The 17,574-nt window shown below is 31.1% G+C and overlaps 1 protein-coding gene across 1 annotated transcript in view; it reads right to left on the reverse strand.

The window, feature by feature from the left end:
* The window catches only part of LOC136024743 (mitotic checkpoint protein BUB3-like), a 58,466-nt gene that overhangs the window by 31,232 nt on the left and 9,660 nt on the right, over positions 1–17,574 (reverse strand). The window contains exons 2-3 of the mRNA XM_065700181.1: positions 14,247–14,398; positions 5,879–6,034 (exon numbers count right to left, since the gene is read on the reverse strand). Coding sequence (XP_065556253.1) covers positions 5,879–6,034; positions 14,247–14,398 — 308 coding nt within the window. The remainder of the gene's footprint in view (positions 1–5,878; positions 6,035–14,246; positions 14,399–17,574) is intronic.

Below are 17,574 nucleotides of genomic sequence, written 5' to 3' on the forward strand. Positions count from 1 at the left end.
GAATTTGCACTAGAAGCGATTATTATATTCGTAAAGAACATACAAAAAGCACCAAGTGGTATGTTCACTTTATTGGTAAGTCAGTTATATGAACTGTCATAATTTTTTTTAAATTTGTTATTTTTAAGAGCTCAAAAGTGCTTAAATTTGAATTTGCACTAGAAGCGATTATTATATTCGTAAAGAACATAAAAAAAGCACCAAGTGGTATGTTCACTTTATTGGTAAGTCAGTTATATGAACTGTCATAATTTTTTTTTAAATTTGTTATTTTTAAGAGCTCAAAAGTGCTTAAATTTGAATTTGCACTAAAAGCGATTATTATATTCGTAAAGAACATATAAAAAGCACCAAGTGGTATGTTCACTTTATTGGTAAGTCAGTTATATGAACTGTCATAATTTTTTTAAAATTTGTTATTTTTAAGAGCTCAAAAGTGCTTAAATTTGAATTTGCACTAGATGCGATTATTATATTCGTAAAGAACATAAAAAAAGCACCAAGTGGTATGTTCACTTTATTGGTAAGTCAGTTATATGAACTGTCATAATTTTTTTTGAATTTGTTATTTTTAAGAGCTCAAAAGTGCTTAAATTTGAATTTGCACTAGAAGCGATTATTATATTCGTAAAGAACATAAAAAAAGCACCAAGTGGTATGTTCACTTTATTGGTAAGTCAGTTATATGAACTGTCATAATTTTTTTTTAAATTTGTTATTTTTAAGAGCTCAAAAGTGCTTAAATTTGAATTTGCACTAGAAGCGATTATTATATTCGTAAAGAACATAAAAAAAGCACCAAGTGGTATGTTCACTTTATTGGTAAGTCAGTTATATGAACTGTCATAATTTTTTTTTAAATTTGTTATTTTTAAGAGCTCAAAAGTGCTTAAATTTGAATTTGCACTAGAAGCGATTATTATATTCGTAAAGAACATAAAAAAAGCACCAAGTGGTATGTTCACTTTATTGGTAAGTCAGTTATATGAACTGTCATAATTTTTTTTAAATTTGTTATTTTTAAGAGCTCAAAAGTGCTTAAATTTGAATTTGCACTAGAAGCGATTATTATATTCGTAAAGAACATACAAAAAGCACCAAGTGGTATGTTCACTTTATTGGTAAGTCAGTTATATGAACTGTCATAATTTTTTTTAAATTTGTTATTTTTAAGAGCTCAAAAGTGCTTAAATTTGAATTTGCACTAGAAGCGATTATTATATTCGTAAAGAACATAAAAAAAGCACCAAGTGGTATGTTCACTTTATTGGTAAGTCAGTTATATGAACTGTCATAATTTTTTTTAAATTTGTTATTTTTAAGAGCTCAAAAGTGCTTAAATTTGAATTTGCACTAGAAGCGATTATTATATTCGTAAAGAACATAAAAAAAGCACCAAGTGGTATGTTCACTTTATTGGTAAGTCAGTTATATGAACTGTCATAATTTTTTTTTAAATTTGTTATTTTTAAGAGCTCAAAAGTGCTTAAATTTGAATTTGCACTAGAAGCGATTATTATATTCGTAAAGAACATAAAAAAAGCGCCAAGTGGTATGTTCACTTTATTGGTAAGTCAGTTATATGAACTGTCATAATTTTTTTTAAATTTGTTATTTTGAAGAGCTCAAAAGTGCTTAAATTTGAATTTGCACTAGAAGCGATTATTATATTCGTAAAGAACATACAAAAAGCACCAAGTCGTATGTTCACTTTATTGGTAAGTCAGTTATATGAACTGTCATAATTTTTTTTAAATTTGTTATTTTTAAGAGCTCAAAAGTGCTTAAATTTGAATTTGCACTAGAAGCGATTATTATATTCGTAAAGAACATAAAAAAAGCACCAAGTGGTATGTTCACTTTATTGGTAAGTCAGTTATATGAACTGTCATAATTTTTTTTAAATTTGTTATTTTTAAGAGCTCAAAAGTGCTTAAATTTGAATTTGCACTAGAAGCGATTATTATATTCGTAAAGAACATACAAAAAGCACCAAGTGGTATGTTCACTTTATTGGTAAGTCAGTTATATGAACTGTTATAATTTTTTTTAAATTTGTTATTTTTAAGAGCTCAAAAGTGCTACTAGAAGCGATTATTATATTCGTAAAGAACATAAAAAAGCACCAAGTGGTATGTTCACTTTATTGGTAAGTCAGTTATATGAACTGTCATAATTTTTTTAAAATTTGTTATTTTTAAGAGCTCAAAAGTGCTTAAATTTGAATTTGCACTAGAAGCGATTATTATATTCGTAAAGAACATAAAAAAAGCACCAAGTGGTATGTTCACTTTATTGGTAAGTCAGTTATATGAACTGTCATAATTTTTTTAAATTTGTTATTTTTAAGAGCTCAAAAGTGCTTAAATTTGAATTTGCACTAGATGCGATTATTATATTCGTAAAGAACATAAAAAAGCACCAAGTGGTATGTTCACTTTATTGGTAAGTCAGTTATATGAACTGTCATAATTTTTTTTAAATTTGTTATTTTTAAGAGCTCAAAAGTGCTTAAATTTGAATTTGCACTAGAAGCGATTATTATATTCGTAAAGAACATAAAAAAAGCACCAAGTGGTATGTTCACTTTATTGGTAAGTCAGTTATATGAACTGTCATAATTTTTTTTTAAATTTGTTATTTTTAAGAGCTCAAAAGTGCTTAAATTTGAATTTGCACTAGAAGCGATTATTATATTCGTAAAGAACATAAAAAAAGCACCAAGTGGTATGTTCACTTTATTGGTAAGTCAGTTATATGAACTGTCATAATTTTTTTTTAAATTTGTTATTTTTAAGAGCTCAAAAGTGCTTAAATTTGAATTTGCACTAGAAGCGATTATTATATTCGTAAAGAACATAAAAAAAGCACCAAGTGGTATGTTCACTTTATTGGTAAGTCAGTTATATGAACTGTCATAATTTTTTTTTAAATTTGTTATTTTTAAGAGCTCAAAAGTGCTTAAATTTGAATTTGCACTAGAAGCGATTATTATATTCGTAAAGAACATAAAAAAGCACCAAGTGGTATGTTCACTTTATTGGTAAGTCAGTTATATGAACTGTCATAATTTTTTTTTAAATTTGTTATTTTTAAGAGCTCAAAAGTGCTTAAATTTGAATTTGCACTAGAAGCGATTATTATATTCGTAAAGAACATAAAAAAAGCACCAAGTGGTATGTTCACTTTATTGGTAAGTCAGTTATATGAACTGTCATAATTTTTTTTTAAATTTGTTATTTTTAAGAGCTCAAAAGTGCTTAAATTTGAATTTGCACTAGAAGCGATTATTATATTCGTAAAGAACATAAAAAAAGCACCAAGTGGTATGTTCACTTTATTGGTAAGTCAGTTATATGAACTGTCATAATTTTTTTTTAAATTTGTTATTTTTAAGAGCTCAAAAGTGCTTAAATTTGAATTTGCACTAGAAGCGATTATTATATTCGTAAAGAACATAAAAAAAGCACCAAGTGGTATGTTCACTTTATTGGTAAGTCAGTTATATGAACTGTCATAATTTTTTTTTAAATTTGTTATTTTTAAGAGCTCAAAAGTGCTTAAATTTGAATTTGCACTAGAAGCGATTATTATATTCGTAAAGAACATAAAAAAAGCACCAAGTGGTATGTTCACTTTATTGGTAAGTCAGTTATATGAACTGTCATAATTTTTTTTTAAATTTGTTATTTTTAAGAGCTCAAAAGTGCTTAAATTTGAATTTGCACTAGAAGCGATTATTATATTCGTAAAGAACATAAAAAAAGCACCAAGTGGTATGTTCACTTTATTGGTAAGTCAGTTATATGAACTGTCATAATTTTTTTTTAAATTTGTTATTTTTAAGAGCTCAAAAGTGCTTAAATTTGAATTTGCACTAGAAGCGATTATTATATTCGTAAAGAACATACAAAAAGCACCAAGTGGTATGTTCACTTTATTGGTAAGTCAGTCATATGAACTGTCATAATTTTTTTTAAATTTGTTATTTTTAAGAGCTCAAAAGTGCTTAAATTTGAATTTGCACTAGAAGCGATTATTATATTCGTAAAGAACATAAAAAAAGCACCAAGTGGTATGTTCACTTTATTGGTAAGTGAGTTATATGAACTGTCATAATTTTTTTTTAAATTTGTTATTTTTAAGAGCTCAAAAGTGCTTAAATTTGAATTTGCACTAAAAGCGATTATTATATTCGTAAAGAACATAAAAAAGCACCAAGTGGTATGTTCACTTTATTGGTAAGTCAGTTATATGAACCGTCATAATTTTTTTTTAAATTTGTTATTTTTAAGAGCTCAAAAGTGCTTAAATTTGAATTTGCACTAGAAGCGATTATTATATTCGTAAAGAACATAAAAAAAGCACCAAGTGGTATGTTCACTTTATTGGTAAGTCAGTTATATGAACTGTCATAATTTTTTTTTAATTTGTTATTTTTAAGAGCTCAAAAGTGCTTAAATTTGAATTTGCGCTAGAAGCGATTATTATATTCGTAAAGAACATAAAAAAAGCACCAAGTGGTATGTTCACTTTATTGGTAAGTCAGTTATATGAACTGTCATAATTTTTTTTTTTAAATTTGTTATTTTTAAGAGCTCAAAAGTGCTTAAATTTGAATTTGCACTAGAAGCGATTATTATATTCGTAAAGAACATAAAAAAAGCACCAAGTGGTATGTTCACTTTATTGGTAAGTCAGTTATATGAACTGTCATAATTTTTTTTAAATTTGTTATTTTTAAGAGCTCAAAAGTGCTTAAATTTTAATTTGCTGTAGAAACGATTATTAGATTCGTAAAGAACATTAAAAAAAAGGCATCGAATGGTATGTTCACTTTATTGGTAAGCCTATTATATGAACTGCTATAATTTTACCCAAACCGCCACCACAAGACACCGCACCTCTGAAACTATAGTTGAAAACAGGTTCTTCTACCTAAGTCTACCGAATTCTTCCCAAGTCACGAATACTGCCAGCATAAATACGGCAGCTTTCCACTAGACTCGAATATCAATGAGGATGGCCCCACTAGCCAACTCGCGAACTGATAAACTTGTAGTAATCTTAATTTACCTATGGTAAATAATTTAGGGAAATGTACCTGCTATTGACGGGTATACACACAATTTTGACTTTAAATTTTCATTGCTTTAGAAATTGGGAATTTTCAATATTCACAGCTTCCATATATCTAAAATTTCGCCAACTAATTTTTAACTGCTCCCAAAATTATCCTCAGTTAGCCGTCAGTTACTGAAGGCGTCCCAATATGATAAAGAAATTTTTGATCATCGCTTTTTAAAAATAGGAATGGAGTATCGATAAGATACTCCAGCAGAATCGCAGATGTTGATCTACGCCACTACTACAGTAACACTGAATCAACAATCAAAGTTGTCAAACAGAGAATACTGCGTTGATTTGGTTGTGTCATAAGAAGAACCAATGACCGCATCACTAAGCAAGTGCTTAAAGTTGATCCTTTGCCTGATTGGCGTAAGCCACCTAGCGATCAACCAATGAACTCGAAGGCGATTCTCGAAAACGACCTTCTGATGGGCTTATTTCAAAAGTTTGGCAGGAGATGGATATCTGCTGGCTTCAATTTGCCGAAGAGCTGGCACAATATTACAATAGGCGGGAATCAGTCATGTGGAGTCTTCTGGATGTTGCGTCAGGTATTCGCAACTGTTCCCACAAGTTAAAATAAAGTACAAATGTAAGAATTAAAAAACCTACGAAAAAACAAGCGTTTTCCTATGAAACGTAAAATAAATTAGCGTTCTAGATATACCTCTCAAAATTGCTTTTAAAAAATAAGCACATTGATATGAGCATTGGTGAAAACGTACCTTCACTTAGTCTATGTTCTTACCTGTTTATTAGGGAACGTTCTAATGCAACGCGTTTGATATTTCAAACTACTCTCCCTTCTTTGTAAAATTTTTAATGCTCTGAGATCCCAAACAAGAACTTTGCGATCGGATGTACCTACAACCAGCTTCTCTCCACTTAGAGCCAAAGTATATACCTAAAAGACAAAGATAATGATTATGATGCGTCAGATAAACATTTCAGTCGCTAATTTGACCAGTCAATATAACAATAAAAAATTCTTCAAACAAAATTACTAGTTCTGATTTTAATAAGACATTTGAAACGTATTTACTGGTTTACGTGGTGAAAAAAATTCAAAATTATGTGGTATTAGGTGCTTTTGAGTTAGAGGAATACTCTTATTTTCGAATAGACTTAGTAATAACTGTTTTCCAAAAATCTTCATTGGTCAAAGATAGAAACCATATTTAACATTTATCCTTATTTTAACCAAATATTTTTGCACTGAAGTCATGCAAATGCAACAAACAAAAAGCTAAAAAAAATATAACCAAAAGTGGTAATTCGATATTAAAAAAAAAAAAACTTACCATCAGTGGTAGTCAGACCCATGGCTGAGCAAGGACTGTCCACTGACAATTTCGATACAGCCGACAAACTTCTAACGTAACCCTTCCACTCACCTTAAATTACCTTAAATCGCATTTGCCAGTGAGATAAGGTGGTAGATCCTCCTGCAGGTTCTCGCTGGTGGTGAGTGATAGAATTACGTTGGCTTAGCTTCCCAGTCCAGCCTCCACTCAGCCCTCTCTCAGTCCCTGTCGAATCCAGCATTGAAGGAGTGGGGAGTCTCAGCTTGGATGGTAGACTCAGATAGGCTATTCCAGAGGGGGACCACCCGAATGGAAAAGAAGCCACGTCGTTCCCTTCTCCGACATCCAGACAGGTGAAGCTTCAGACTGTGACTTCTTTAACTGTTAGCCAGGGAGGGGGTGAAGATCTGGTTCAGGTGACCGGATTTGAAAATTTTGTGTGCCATGATCACATCTCCTCTATACCTTCGATACGTGAGGGTTGGAAGTCTCAGAGACCTTAAAAGATCCTGGTAAGGGGCATTATTTAAGCCACGGACCAGTTTGGTTGCTCTCGTTTGGACACTTCCAAGGGCTCTTGTGTCCATTTTATTTTGGGGAAAGGCCAAAGTCAAGCCAAACTCAAGGTTGGGACGGACAAGGGATTTATAAAGTTTTGTAACCACACAAGACTTTCTGGTTACAAATCGAGTCCAAATCGAGTCCAAGAGCTCGATTAGCTTTTGCAACCTGAGCCTGAATGTGGCCGTGGAATTTTAAATCCTTGTCCACAATGACGCCTAAGTCTCTCTCCTCGGCAACTGCTTCCAACCGGACCGGAAGGGATGGTGGGGGTTGTTGTGCCCTAAGTGCAGTACCTTGCATTATCAGTTATAATAAACTTATAACATTTATCACAGTTATAATGAATTGTAATAAACTTAATAAATGGAAAATTATTAATAACAAAAACGAAATACAAATATTCAGTAAATTTTGCATATTGTCTTCTCTTTTGCAGATTAACCTTACCGGCCCTCGGCTAATCTGGGATAGTTCCGATTCTGGCTGCTATTGGATTCTTCCCGAATTATTATTTGATTTTGGGTGGTATTAATTTTGACTATTTTACCTTGGTCCTGGAGAATCATACTTTACTTACCATTATAGAAGTAAAAATTTTTAGTGATATTAATCTTGTCTCCCTTTAACAAATTTATGGTCTATTTTCCTGTTAGATTGTTTTATCTTTTCCTCTTTTTTCACTATTATAGTTCTTTTTGCTTTTTATTACATATATTTTATTTACTTTTTGTATAATATTTTTTAATATAATTTATTTTTTATTATTACAATGTATATTTTTCAATATTAAATAGTGGTATTAATCTTGTCTCGCTTTTTTCAGTTTCTGATTTTACTGAACAAATTATCGGTCTATTTTATTGTTAGATTTTTTTTTGTCTTTTCCCTCCCTTTTTCACTCTTAATGTATTTTGTCAACCGTTGAGGATCCCTTTCTATTTCTTTTCAATATGAGGCTTGAAGTAATCAATCACTTTACTCATTTAATTTCTTTATTTTAATTTTTAAGATTCAGTTAAAGAGTTGAAGGTAACGCCACATGTGTTGTATATTTTAGTATGAAAAATCTTTTAAAATGGGGGCTGCTACACCCTCAGCCCTTCAACCCTCTTTTGAGATAGACTTTGACTAGAGCTTGGCAGAGAGCATCTTTGATTTTTTTTTTTTTTTTTTTATATATATATTTTTAAGCTGGCTTCTTTCCGTTTCTTAATTGATAATTTTATTATAGGCTGAATATTTCTTAAGTTTTTTTCAGCTTAACTTTTCACTTAAGTATTTTGGGATTTGATATAATCAATTACTTTACCGAGTTATTTTCTCCATTTAAGTTTTTGCAACTAAATTTGAAGGTATTGTCACATCGGCGGTATGTTTTAGCATTGAATAAAAAAACAATATTTTTTTTAAATAAAACTAGGTCAAACTTTAAAATTAAACACAATCAGGAATAGCTTTATCTAATACGGGGGCTGCTACCCCTCATTCCCCAATCTCTGTGCAAGAATTTGTATAGATCTTTACTGAAAGCATCTTTGGAAAACTTCCTTTGGAAAATTTCTTTTTAGTTGGTGTAATTTTTGCTTGGTTTTCAATTAGCATAGGTTTATTATTGGAATATTTTTGCTAATTTTTCTTCAGCTTTTCTGCTTAAGAGCTAAATTGTCAGATTACGATTCAGATTTCAGGAAAAATTTGAACACTCAGTCAAAACACTATGATTTGATAGCCTAATATGTACTGTGACTTGAATAAGACGAGCATAGAATTCAGAAAAAATTCGGATTTCGGCGGAGCGGCGGGGAGGAATGGGGGACATAAAGGCCTCTGAAGGAAACAAGATCCCGCAACTATATCGCATTTCTCAAAAAATCCTAAGCAAGAATTACAGATAAATAAATTGAAGGTTGTATTGTCTAATACTACTATCAATTTACTGCCGCATTTAGACAACTGCTCACACTTCTATCCATTCAAAGCTTCCCTCTAAATTCCCTTTCATAAGATTCCAATTTTCTCTAAATCTTTAATACAACTCTTCCCATTGCCCATTCGGAGATTAGCCATAGATAGATGGCGGAAAACCCAAATCTTTGCCAATGTCATCCTTCATCCATAATAGATGACCTAGTCACCATAACCTTTCTTTCATTATAGCCGCAGAAAGAGGAATCGAACCACTTTTTTTTTTACAGCTTATTGTACATAAGGTCAGTGAAACTAGTCCTTAAGCATTCATTAGACAATTTCCAATGCTTGGTTTCCTTCAAGTTGTTTATTTAAATATTATAACACCAAAAATTTGTTAGTTATCAATTTACAGTGTTTGATTTACTGTCAGTCAAAAGAGTATTTAAGCATTCATTAGACAATATCCAATACATAGTTTTGTTTCAAGTTTTTTATGAATTATGACGCCAAAAATTTTTTTGTGTTTATGGTTTACGGTGTTTGATTTACGGTAAGTGAAACGAGTACTTAAGCATTCATTAGACAATTTCCAACGCTTGGTTTCCTTCAAGTTGTTTATTTAAATATTATAACACCAAAAATTTGTTAGTTATCAATTTACAGTGTTTGATTTACTGTCAGTCAAAAGAGTATTTAAGCATTCATTAGACAATATCCAATACATAGTTTTGTTTCAAGTTTTTTATGAATTATGACGCCAAAAATTTTTTGGTGTTTATGGTTTACGGTGTTTGATTTACGGTAAGTGAAACGAGTACTTAAGCATTCATTAGACAATGTCCAACGCTTGGTTTCCTTCAAGTTGTTTATTTAAATATTATAACACCAAAAATTTGTTAGGTATCAATGTAGTGTTTGATTTACTGTCAGTCAAAAGAGTATTTAAGCATTCATTAGACAATATCCAATACATAGTTTTGTTTCAAGTTTTTTATGAATTATGACGCCAAAAATTTTTTGGTGTTTATGGTTTACGGTGTTTGATTTACGGTAAGTGAAACGAGTACTTAAGCATTCATTAGACAATGTCCAACGCTTGGTTTCCTTCAAGTTGTTTATTTAAATATTATAACACCAAAAATTTGTTAGTTATCAATTTACAGTGTTTGATTTACTGTCAGTCAAAAGAGTATTTAAGCATTCATTAGACAATATCCAATACATAGTTTTGTTTCAAGTTTTTTATGAATTATGACGCCAAAAATTTTTTGGTGTTTATGGTTTACGGTGTTTGATTTACGGTAAGTGAAACGAGTACTTAAGCATTCATTAGACAATGTCCAACGCTTGGTTTCCTTCAAGTTGTTTATTTAAATATTATAACACCAAAAATTTGTTAGGTATCAATGTACAGTGTTTGATTTACTGTCAGTCAAAAGAGTATTTAAGCATTCATTAGACAATATCCAATACATAGTTTTGTTTCAAGTTTTTTATGAATTATGACGCCAAAAATTTTTTGGTGTTTATGGTTTACGGTGTTTGATTTACGGTAAGTGAAACGAGTACTTAAGCATTCATTAGACAATGTCCAACGCTTGGTTTCCTTCAAGTTGTTTATTTAAATATTATAACACCAAAAATTTGTTAGTTATCAATTTACAGTGTTTGATTTACTGTCAGTCAAAAGAGTATTTAAGCATTCATTAGACAATATCCAATACATAGTTTTGTTTCAAGTTTTTTATGAATTATGACGCCAAAAATTTTTTTGTGTTTATGGTTTACGGTGTTTGATTTACGGTAAGTGAAACGAGTACTTAAGCATTCATTAGACAATTTCCAACGCTTGGTTTCCTTCAAGTTGTTTATTTAAATATTATAACACCAAAAATTTGTTAGTTATCAATTTACAGTGTTTGATTTACTGTCAGTCAAAAGAGTATTTAAGCATTCATTAGACAATATCCAATACATAGTTTTGTTTCAAGTTTTTTATGAATTATGACGCCAAAAATTTTTTGGTGTTTATGGTTTACGGTGTTTGATTTACGGTAAGTGAAACGAGTACTTAAGCATTCATTAGACAATTTCCAACGCTTGGTTTCCTTCAAGTTGTTTATTTAAATATTATAACACCAAAAATTTGTTAGGTATCAATTTACAGTGTTTGATTTACTGTCAGTCAAAAGAGTATTTAAGCATTCATTAGACAATATCCAATACATAGTTTTGTTTCAAGTTTTTTATGAATTATGACGCCAAAAATTTTTTGGTGTTTATAGTTTACGGTGTTTGATCTCCGGTCTGTCAAACGAGTACTCAAGCATCTATTAGACAATTTCCAATGCATGGTTATTTTCAAGTTGCTTATTTGTATGTTAAAGCATCAAAACTTTGCTGGTGTTTCCAGCAAACCTGGAAACACCAGCAAATACCGTAAACCTGTTACGGTTTACGGTATTTGATTTACGGTAAGTGAAACGAGTACTTAAGCATTCATTAGACAATTTCCAATGCATGGTTTATTTCAAGTTGTTTATTTATATATTATAACACCAAAACTTTTTACGGTATTTTGTGTTAATTAAGTAGTTGAGGAAGGTTTTAATTTAAAATATTGGTTAGGTGACAGTTCCAAATCCTTCAAACAGATTTTCATATTTATAGTCATTAGTAGTCACATAATAATGACTTATTGGTAAACATTAAAGTTACATTATAGTCAATTCCTATATGGTGTTTCATCCCTTCATACAGATCTTTATATGTATTGTCGTTATTAGTCACATAATAATGACTTATTGGTTGTTATTATAGTTATGTTATAGTAATTTCCTTTACGATATTCCATCCCTTCATACAGATCTTAATATTTTTAGCCATTATTAGTCCCGAATGACTTATTCGTCATTATTATAGTTATATTACAGTCATTTCCTATACTGTATTCCATCCCTTCATACAGATATTGATATTTATAGTCATTACTAGTCACATAATAATGACTTACTGGTTGTTATTATAATTATATTATAGGCATTTCCTATACGGTATTTCATCCCTTAATACAGATCTTCACATTTATAGCCATTATTAGTCATATAATAATGACTTATTGGTTATTATTATAGTCATACTATAGTCATTTCTGGAAGTTTTGTTTTAAATTCTGATAAAAATTAGGCACTAAACATAGAAAATACATGAAAATCACACCCATAGTCAACTTCATACAAAATTATACACTGACATGAAATATCAACTATTCAAACTAAACAGTCAAACAGAGTCAAAAGAACAAAAAGAATAATAATAATAAAGAACAAATAACAATTATTGACCATTAGGCTTCTTTTTACAGTAAATAATACACAAATTGACAAAATATTCTTTAAGATTTTAAAAATAAAAATTTACTTTCTTAAAAATAACTGTTTAGATTGTAAGAAACCTATGGCTTCTTTGCTGTGAAAAATATTTTTGTATCTCTTAAAATATTTTCCCTTTTTTTTTTAACTAATCCAAAAGTTATTACAAAGAGCTTGGATTTTTATTTGAAACACAAATTTCCTAACAAAAGTCCAGATTTGGTGATTGCTCTGTAATTCCTTTTTTATAGTCTGCCTATTTTTTTATGGGTTTTGTTTAATGGGAGGGGGGTTTATTTCTATGGTACGGTGGTAAAAGAGTCAACAGGACATACTTCAAAACATCAAACATTGCCTATGGATGCATGCACGAAAGGGTCCTTGAAAAAGGCTAGCGTTATAATGATTATCTTCTTCATTTTAGGACAAAAAAAATTAATTCCCGAAACAGGAAGTCAAAGACATAGACTACGACCTTAAATGTTTATGTTTTGTAAACAGAAGCCCTTTGAATTCTATTTCCATTGTTTGAAATCTAAAGGCGTGGAATTTCCTTTCTAAAGTTTTATCCCATGCTGACAAAACACCTTAGACTGAAGAGCTCTGAAATAAAAATGATTATTGAAGCTATTATGGGTATTAGAGTCATTTTTCAGAAGTCAATTTTCAGGGTCATCCCACAAGAATTGAAAGAGCTGATTCCCCAACTTGCAGAAAATATCAGATGGCCGAGGAAGCAAGAATAACTCATCTAATAGATGAGTGTCCGGACGGGGTCGAAAACCGACTGAACACATTTCATAAGCTGGAAGATGTTGGGGAGAAGGTAAGGTCCGGCAGCTGGCAAGGTATGTGATCAAGATGGGAAGAAAAATAGCAGCAGGTATTTTACCAGATTCCAGGACACTATTAATGAAATTTAATATAACTGCACAAGCTTGTTCTGTTGTGTGCTTAGAGCGGAAACCAAATTGGTGCTTATGCAGAAATTTTTTAGCTTCCATAAAGCTAAGTCATTTTCACATAAGTTTATCAAAGGTTTCTGGCAAGGTTTCAAGGTTTATCAAGGTTTATAGGTTGCATAGGTTTCTGGCAAGGTATGTGATAAAGATGGAAAATTCTGCCCCTAATCCTCAAACCGTTGATTAGTTCTTTTTTGGGGGGGGGAGGAGTAAAGCAATGGGCCTAAACTTCAGCTTAGTTAGTGATTCCTCCCTGATAATAATAATTATAATCAATCCCCTTGGTTGAGATATTCATACTAATAGTCAAACAATACTCAACTTTGGTAATTTTCATGCAAAAGAAAATCCTTTGCTTTACAACGGCACGTTCTTTCCCCTATTTTTTTCTTTTTATACAATTGCTTTATACAGTTCCCTTTCTCAACTCTATCTTGGTCCCTTTTTCATGTTGTGAATTCACTAGAGAAGGATATGTTTTAGAAGATTTTAAATCGTCTGCTTAATTTTTGGCAATTTGGAATTATCTACTAGTATTCTGTATTCTTTCTCTAGTTCAAAAGTTGATTTTTCCTTCACATGTTTCTTTAATTTTCTCTCTCTACTTTTTCTTTATGTGTTTATTAGCAAGCAATAATAGACTTATCTTGCACCCTTGGCTTTATGTAAATTAGATTGTACGTCAATAGGCTTTAATCAGTGAAAAACGTTGTTGTTTGTTTTTTTTTTGCCACTAGCAGGGCACTGGAACACCATGAAGAGTTGTTTAATTATTTGAAATTAAATTGCAAAATCTAGGGTCTTTTGTAACTATTAAAAGCCTACTATTTAAATAGAATACAATTTTTGACAAAAGCTGCATCCTCATATTTAAGATGGTGTAGCCCACACATCTTTTGACAAAGGATATGATATAATAAATAACATGGTAACCAAAAATTTAAAAACAGGCTCAAAAAATAATTAAAGTTAGCTATATATTGTATAGAAAAGCAAAAAAATACCGTTCCATTTTGCGGAAATGAAAAAGTGCAAGCATTAGTCCTGTGGTCCCATGTTTTTACAGTCTGGTCCCAGCTGCCCGTAATGATAAAGTGGCATTCCGGGGAAAACTCTACACAACGAATAGCATCTTCATGTCTGCCAATAATTGCCTCTACAATAAATTAAGAGATATTATATAAGTAGAAACGAGCAATGAAGAGGAAGATTACATTACCATCTAAACATTTAAAATCAAAAGAAACGAAGCATGATTTCAAAGTTTTGTTTACCAAATAGAAAGAAAGAAAAAGAGAGAGAGATAAAACCACTTCACCCAAAACAAGAACAATGTGGGAGAACAAAGACAGAAAAAGGTAAACCACAGAAATTTGAAAAAGAGAGAATAAAGCAGGTACTTCAGTCAAGACTCGTTCTCAATTTTCCTTCCTATCAAAATAAGAAAGACAATAGTTATTATTATACAGTAACAAGCTGTTGGGGTCTAGTTGGTGTGGGCACTTCTTCTTTTGTAGTAATGCTAAAGCCAAGGTTCGAACCCGGAACATCTCAAACCTAGAACCTGAAACATAACGCTTTACCAACTCGGCTATTTTGGCTTGAATACATTTATTTTTTTTAGTTTTTTTCTTTTTTCCTTTTATTTTTTTTTAGTTTTCTTTTTCTCCTTTATTTTTCAGTTTTTTTCCTTATTTTAGTTTTTTTTTCTTTTCAGTTTTTAGTTTTTTTTCTTTTCAGTTTTTTAGTTTTTTATTAGTTTTTAGTTTTTTTTTCTTTTTATTTTCGTAGTTTTTACCTTTTTTTAGTTTTTTTTCTATTTTAGTTTTTAGTTTTTTACCTTTTTAAGTCTTTTTGTAGTTTTTACCTTTTTTAGTCTTTTTTCTTCTTTTGTATTGATGCTAAAGCCGAGATTCGAACCTGGACCCTCTCGGACCTAGAACCTGGAACATAACGCTTTACCAACTGAGCTACTTCGGCTTGAATACATTCGTTTTTGAATTGGTATATGATGAAATAATTCAGACGTCATTTGCGGACAGTGACGTCACTCGACACACAGACAGACAACTTATTTTTATATATATAGATAAATGCTCTATTTCAGCAGTTGCTTTTAAAGGTTTTTCTTTTTTTATACTGTCAAATCGACTTTCACTACATTATTTATTTTTTATTCATATTTTGGCACTAAGGACAGCTTTTTGGATGCTAGTTTAAGAAGTCAACATACCTTCACTAGAGTATCAAACGAAATTTAATTCAGTGTTTCCCATTTAATTGTAGTTAATGACGTTTAGCCAGTTTTTATTTTGGTTTCATTTGGTTTGAAGTTGCCAGTCAAATGTTACAAGCACTTACTTGAAGTACTACTTAAGCAAAATTTTCCGCTACTTGTTCTTGTACTTAAGTAAAAACTCTAGGGTGTGCTTATTATACTTAAGTAAGATTACGAAATACTTATTACTTAAGATACTGATAATGAACTTGTTTTTCAAATACTTTACCTTTGACACGAAAATTATTTGTGCGTGTGCTTTGGAAATGTACAAGAAAATATTGCCTTCGGATTTAGAGTAAACTCAGATATAGCTCCATGTTCTATTTTTGGATGTGAAATAAGGTATTTGTTTATGACGAAAAAGATTATAGTATGATTATCACTTGGTTTAATTTTGTTTAAAAGTTATATTTTGTAAGTTCTTGTTAGGCCTACCACCCTGGACTAGAAACTCTTATAAGGTACGTATATTTATTACTAACAAAAACGTTCGTGTGAAAAAAAAATCTAGTTGCATTTTTAAGTAGCCAAAAATTGGAGGGCAAGTAGGCCCCCTTGCCCACCCCAGTTTTTATCAAAATCGATCAATCAAAACTATGAGAAAGCCATTTAGCAAAAAAAAAAAAATAATAATAATAATATACAAATTTCGTTTTAATTATTCATATGCGGTGAGCCAAATTCAAAACACGCATTAATTTAAAAAAAAACGTTCAGAAATTAAATAAAACAAGTTTTTTTAACTGCAAGTACGGAGTGACATTAAAACTTGAAACGAACAGAAATTATTCCGTATATAAAAGGGGCTGATCCCTCCTCAACGTTTCGCTCTTTACGCTAAGGTTTTTTTTATTTTTTTAAAAGTAAAGTCGTGAAAAAGAGTCAAACTTTAGCGTAAAGAGTGAGGCGTTGATGAGTGGTCAACCCCTTCTATATAAGGAATAATTTCTGTTCGTTTTAAGTTTTAATGTCGCTCCTTACTTGCAGTTAAAAAAAACCTTTTTTTTATGTAATAATTTAAAAACTTGAGGCAGATTCGTTGAAAGGTGTCGAGGGTGAGACATGTCGTCAAAGCATGAATCAAGACTTCATTTTCAAATTGTTCTTTTCTTTCAACACGCTGACAACCTTCACCTAGCTGTCGAAAGTATCGATTTTTGCTGCTCCTTTTTATTGAGCTTTGATTCCTCTTATTAAAAAAGTCTGCAACTGAATCACTTGCCTCCTTACTTTTAAAACTGAGTTTTTTTTTTGTTGCTAAGGTTTTTACTTATTGAATGAGAGGCCGAATTACTTTATTCCCTTTAATCTGTTTTAAGGTCGATCCGAAGTTTTTTTTTTTTATTTTCCCTATTTTTTCCACCATTCCCACATGTTTCAGAATAACCCTGTATTTTTTCAAACGACCCAGATATGACGGAATACTAATCGCTAGAAGTTCAATTCTACGTGCACTGTGTTAATACTGTCATGTGATCTGTCTGATCCAATCAGGATTTTTTGACTGCACTTAATTGTCTTGATAGTCTTTTCCTTTCAAGCCGTTGCGTTGAAAATCAGTTCAGTTAATTTTTTTGGCTTCATTGGGTGCGTACCAGCCAAACGAGGGAAACAGTTAACAAGAGCTAAGAACTCATATGGCACTTGTGACGAGGCAAGAAGAGCTACGAGCCAAGAGCTCATATGGTATGATCTATAACAAAATTCTAAGAATCCATAGATTGATTTATAAGGAAAATCAGAAGTTTAATGCCGGTCAGGATTTAAAATAAGAGCTCTGAGTCACGATGTCCTTCTAAATATCAAAATTCCTTAAGATCCGATCACCCACTCGTAAGCTACAAATACCCGATTTATTTAATGTTTCCTCTTCCTTTAGCCACCCAGATGGTCGAATCTGGGAAAACGACTTTATCAAGTCAATTTGTGCAGCTCCCTGACACGCCTACCAATTTTCATCGTCCTAGCACGTCCCGAAACACCAAACTCACAAAATCACTATACCCCACACCCTAACTCCCCAAAGAGAGAGAATCAATTACGGTTACGTC

This window comes from Artemia franciscana, chromosome 3 (genome assembly GCF_032884065.1).
Source record: "Artemia franciscana chromosome 3, ASM3288406v1, whole genome shotgun sequence".
Taxonomy (NCBI): domain Eukaryota; kingdom Metazoa; phylum Arthropoda; class Branchiopoda; order Anostraca; family Artemiidae; genus Artemia; species Artemia franciscana.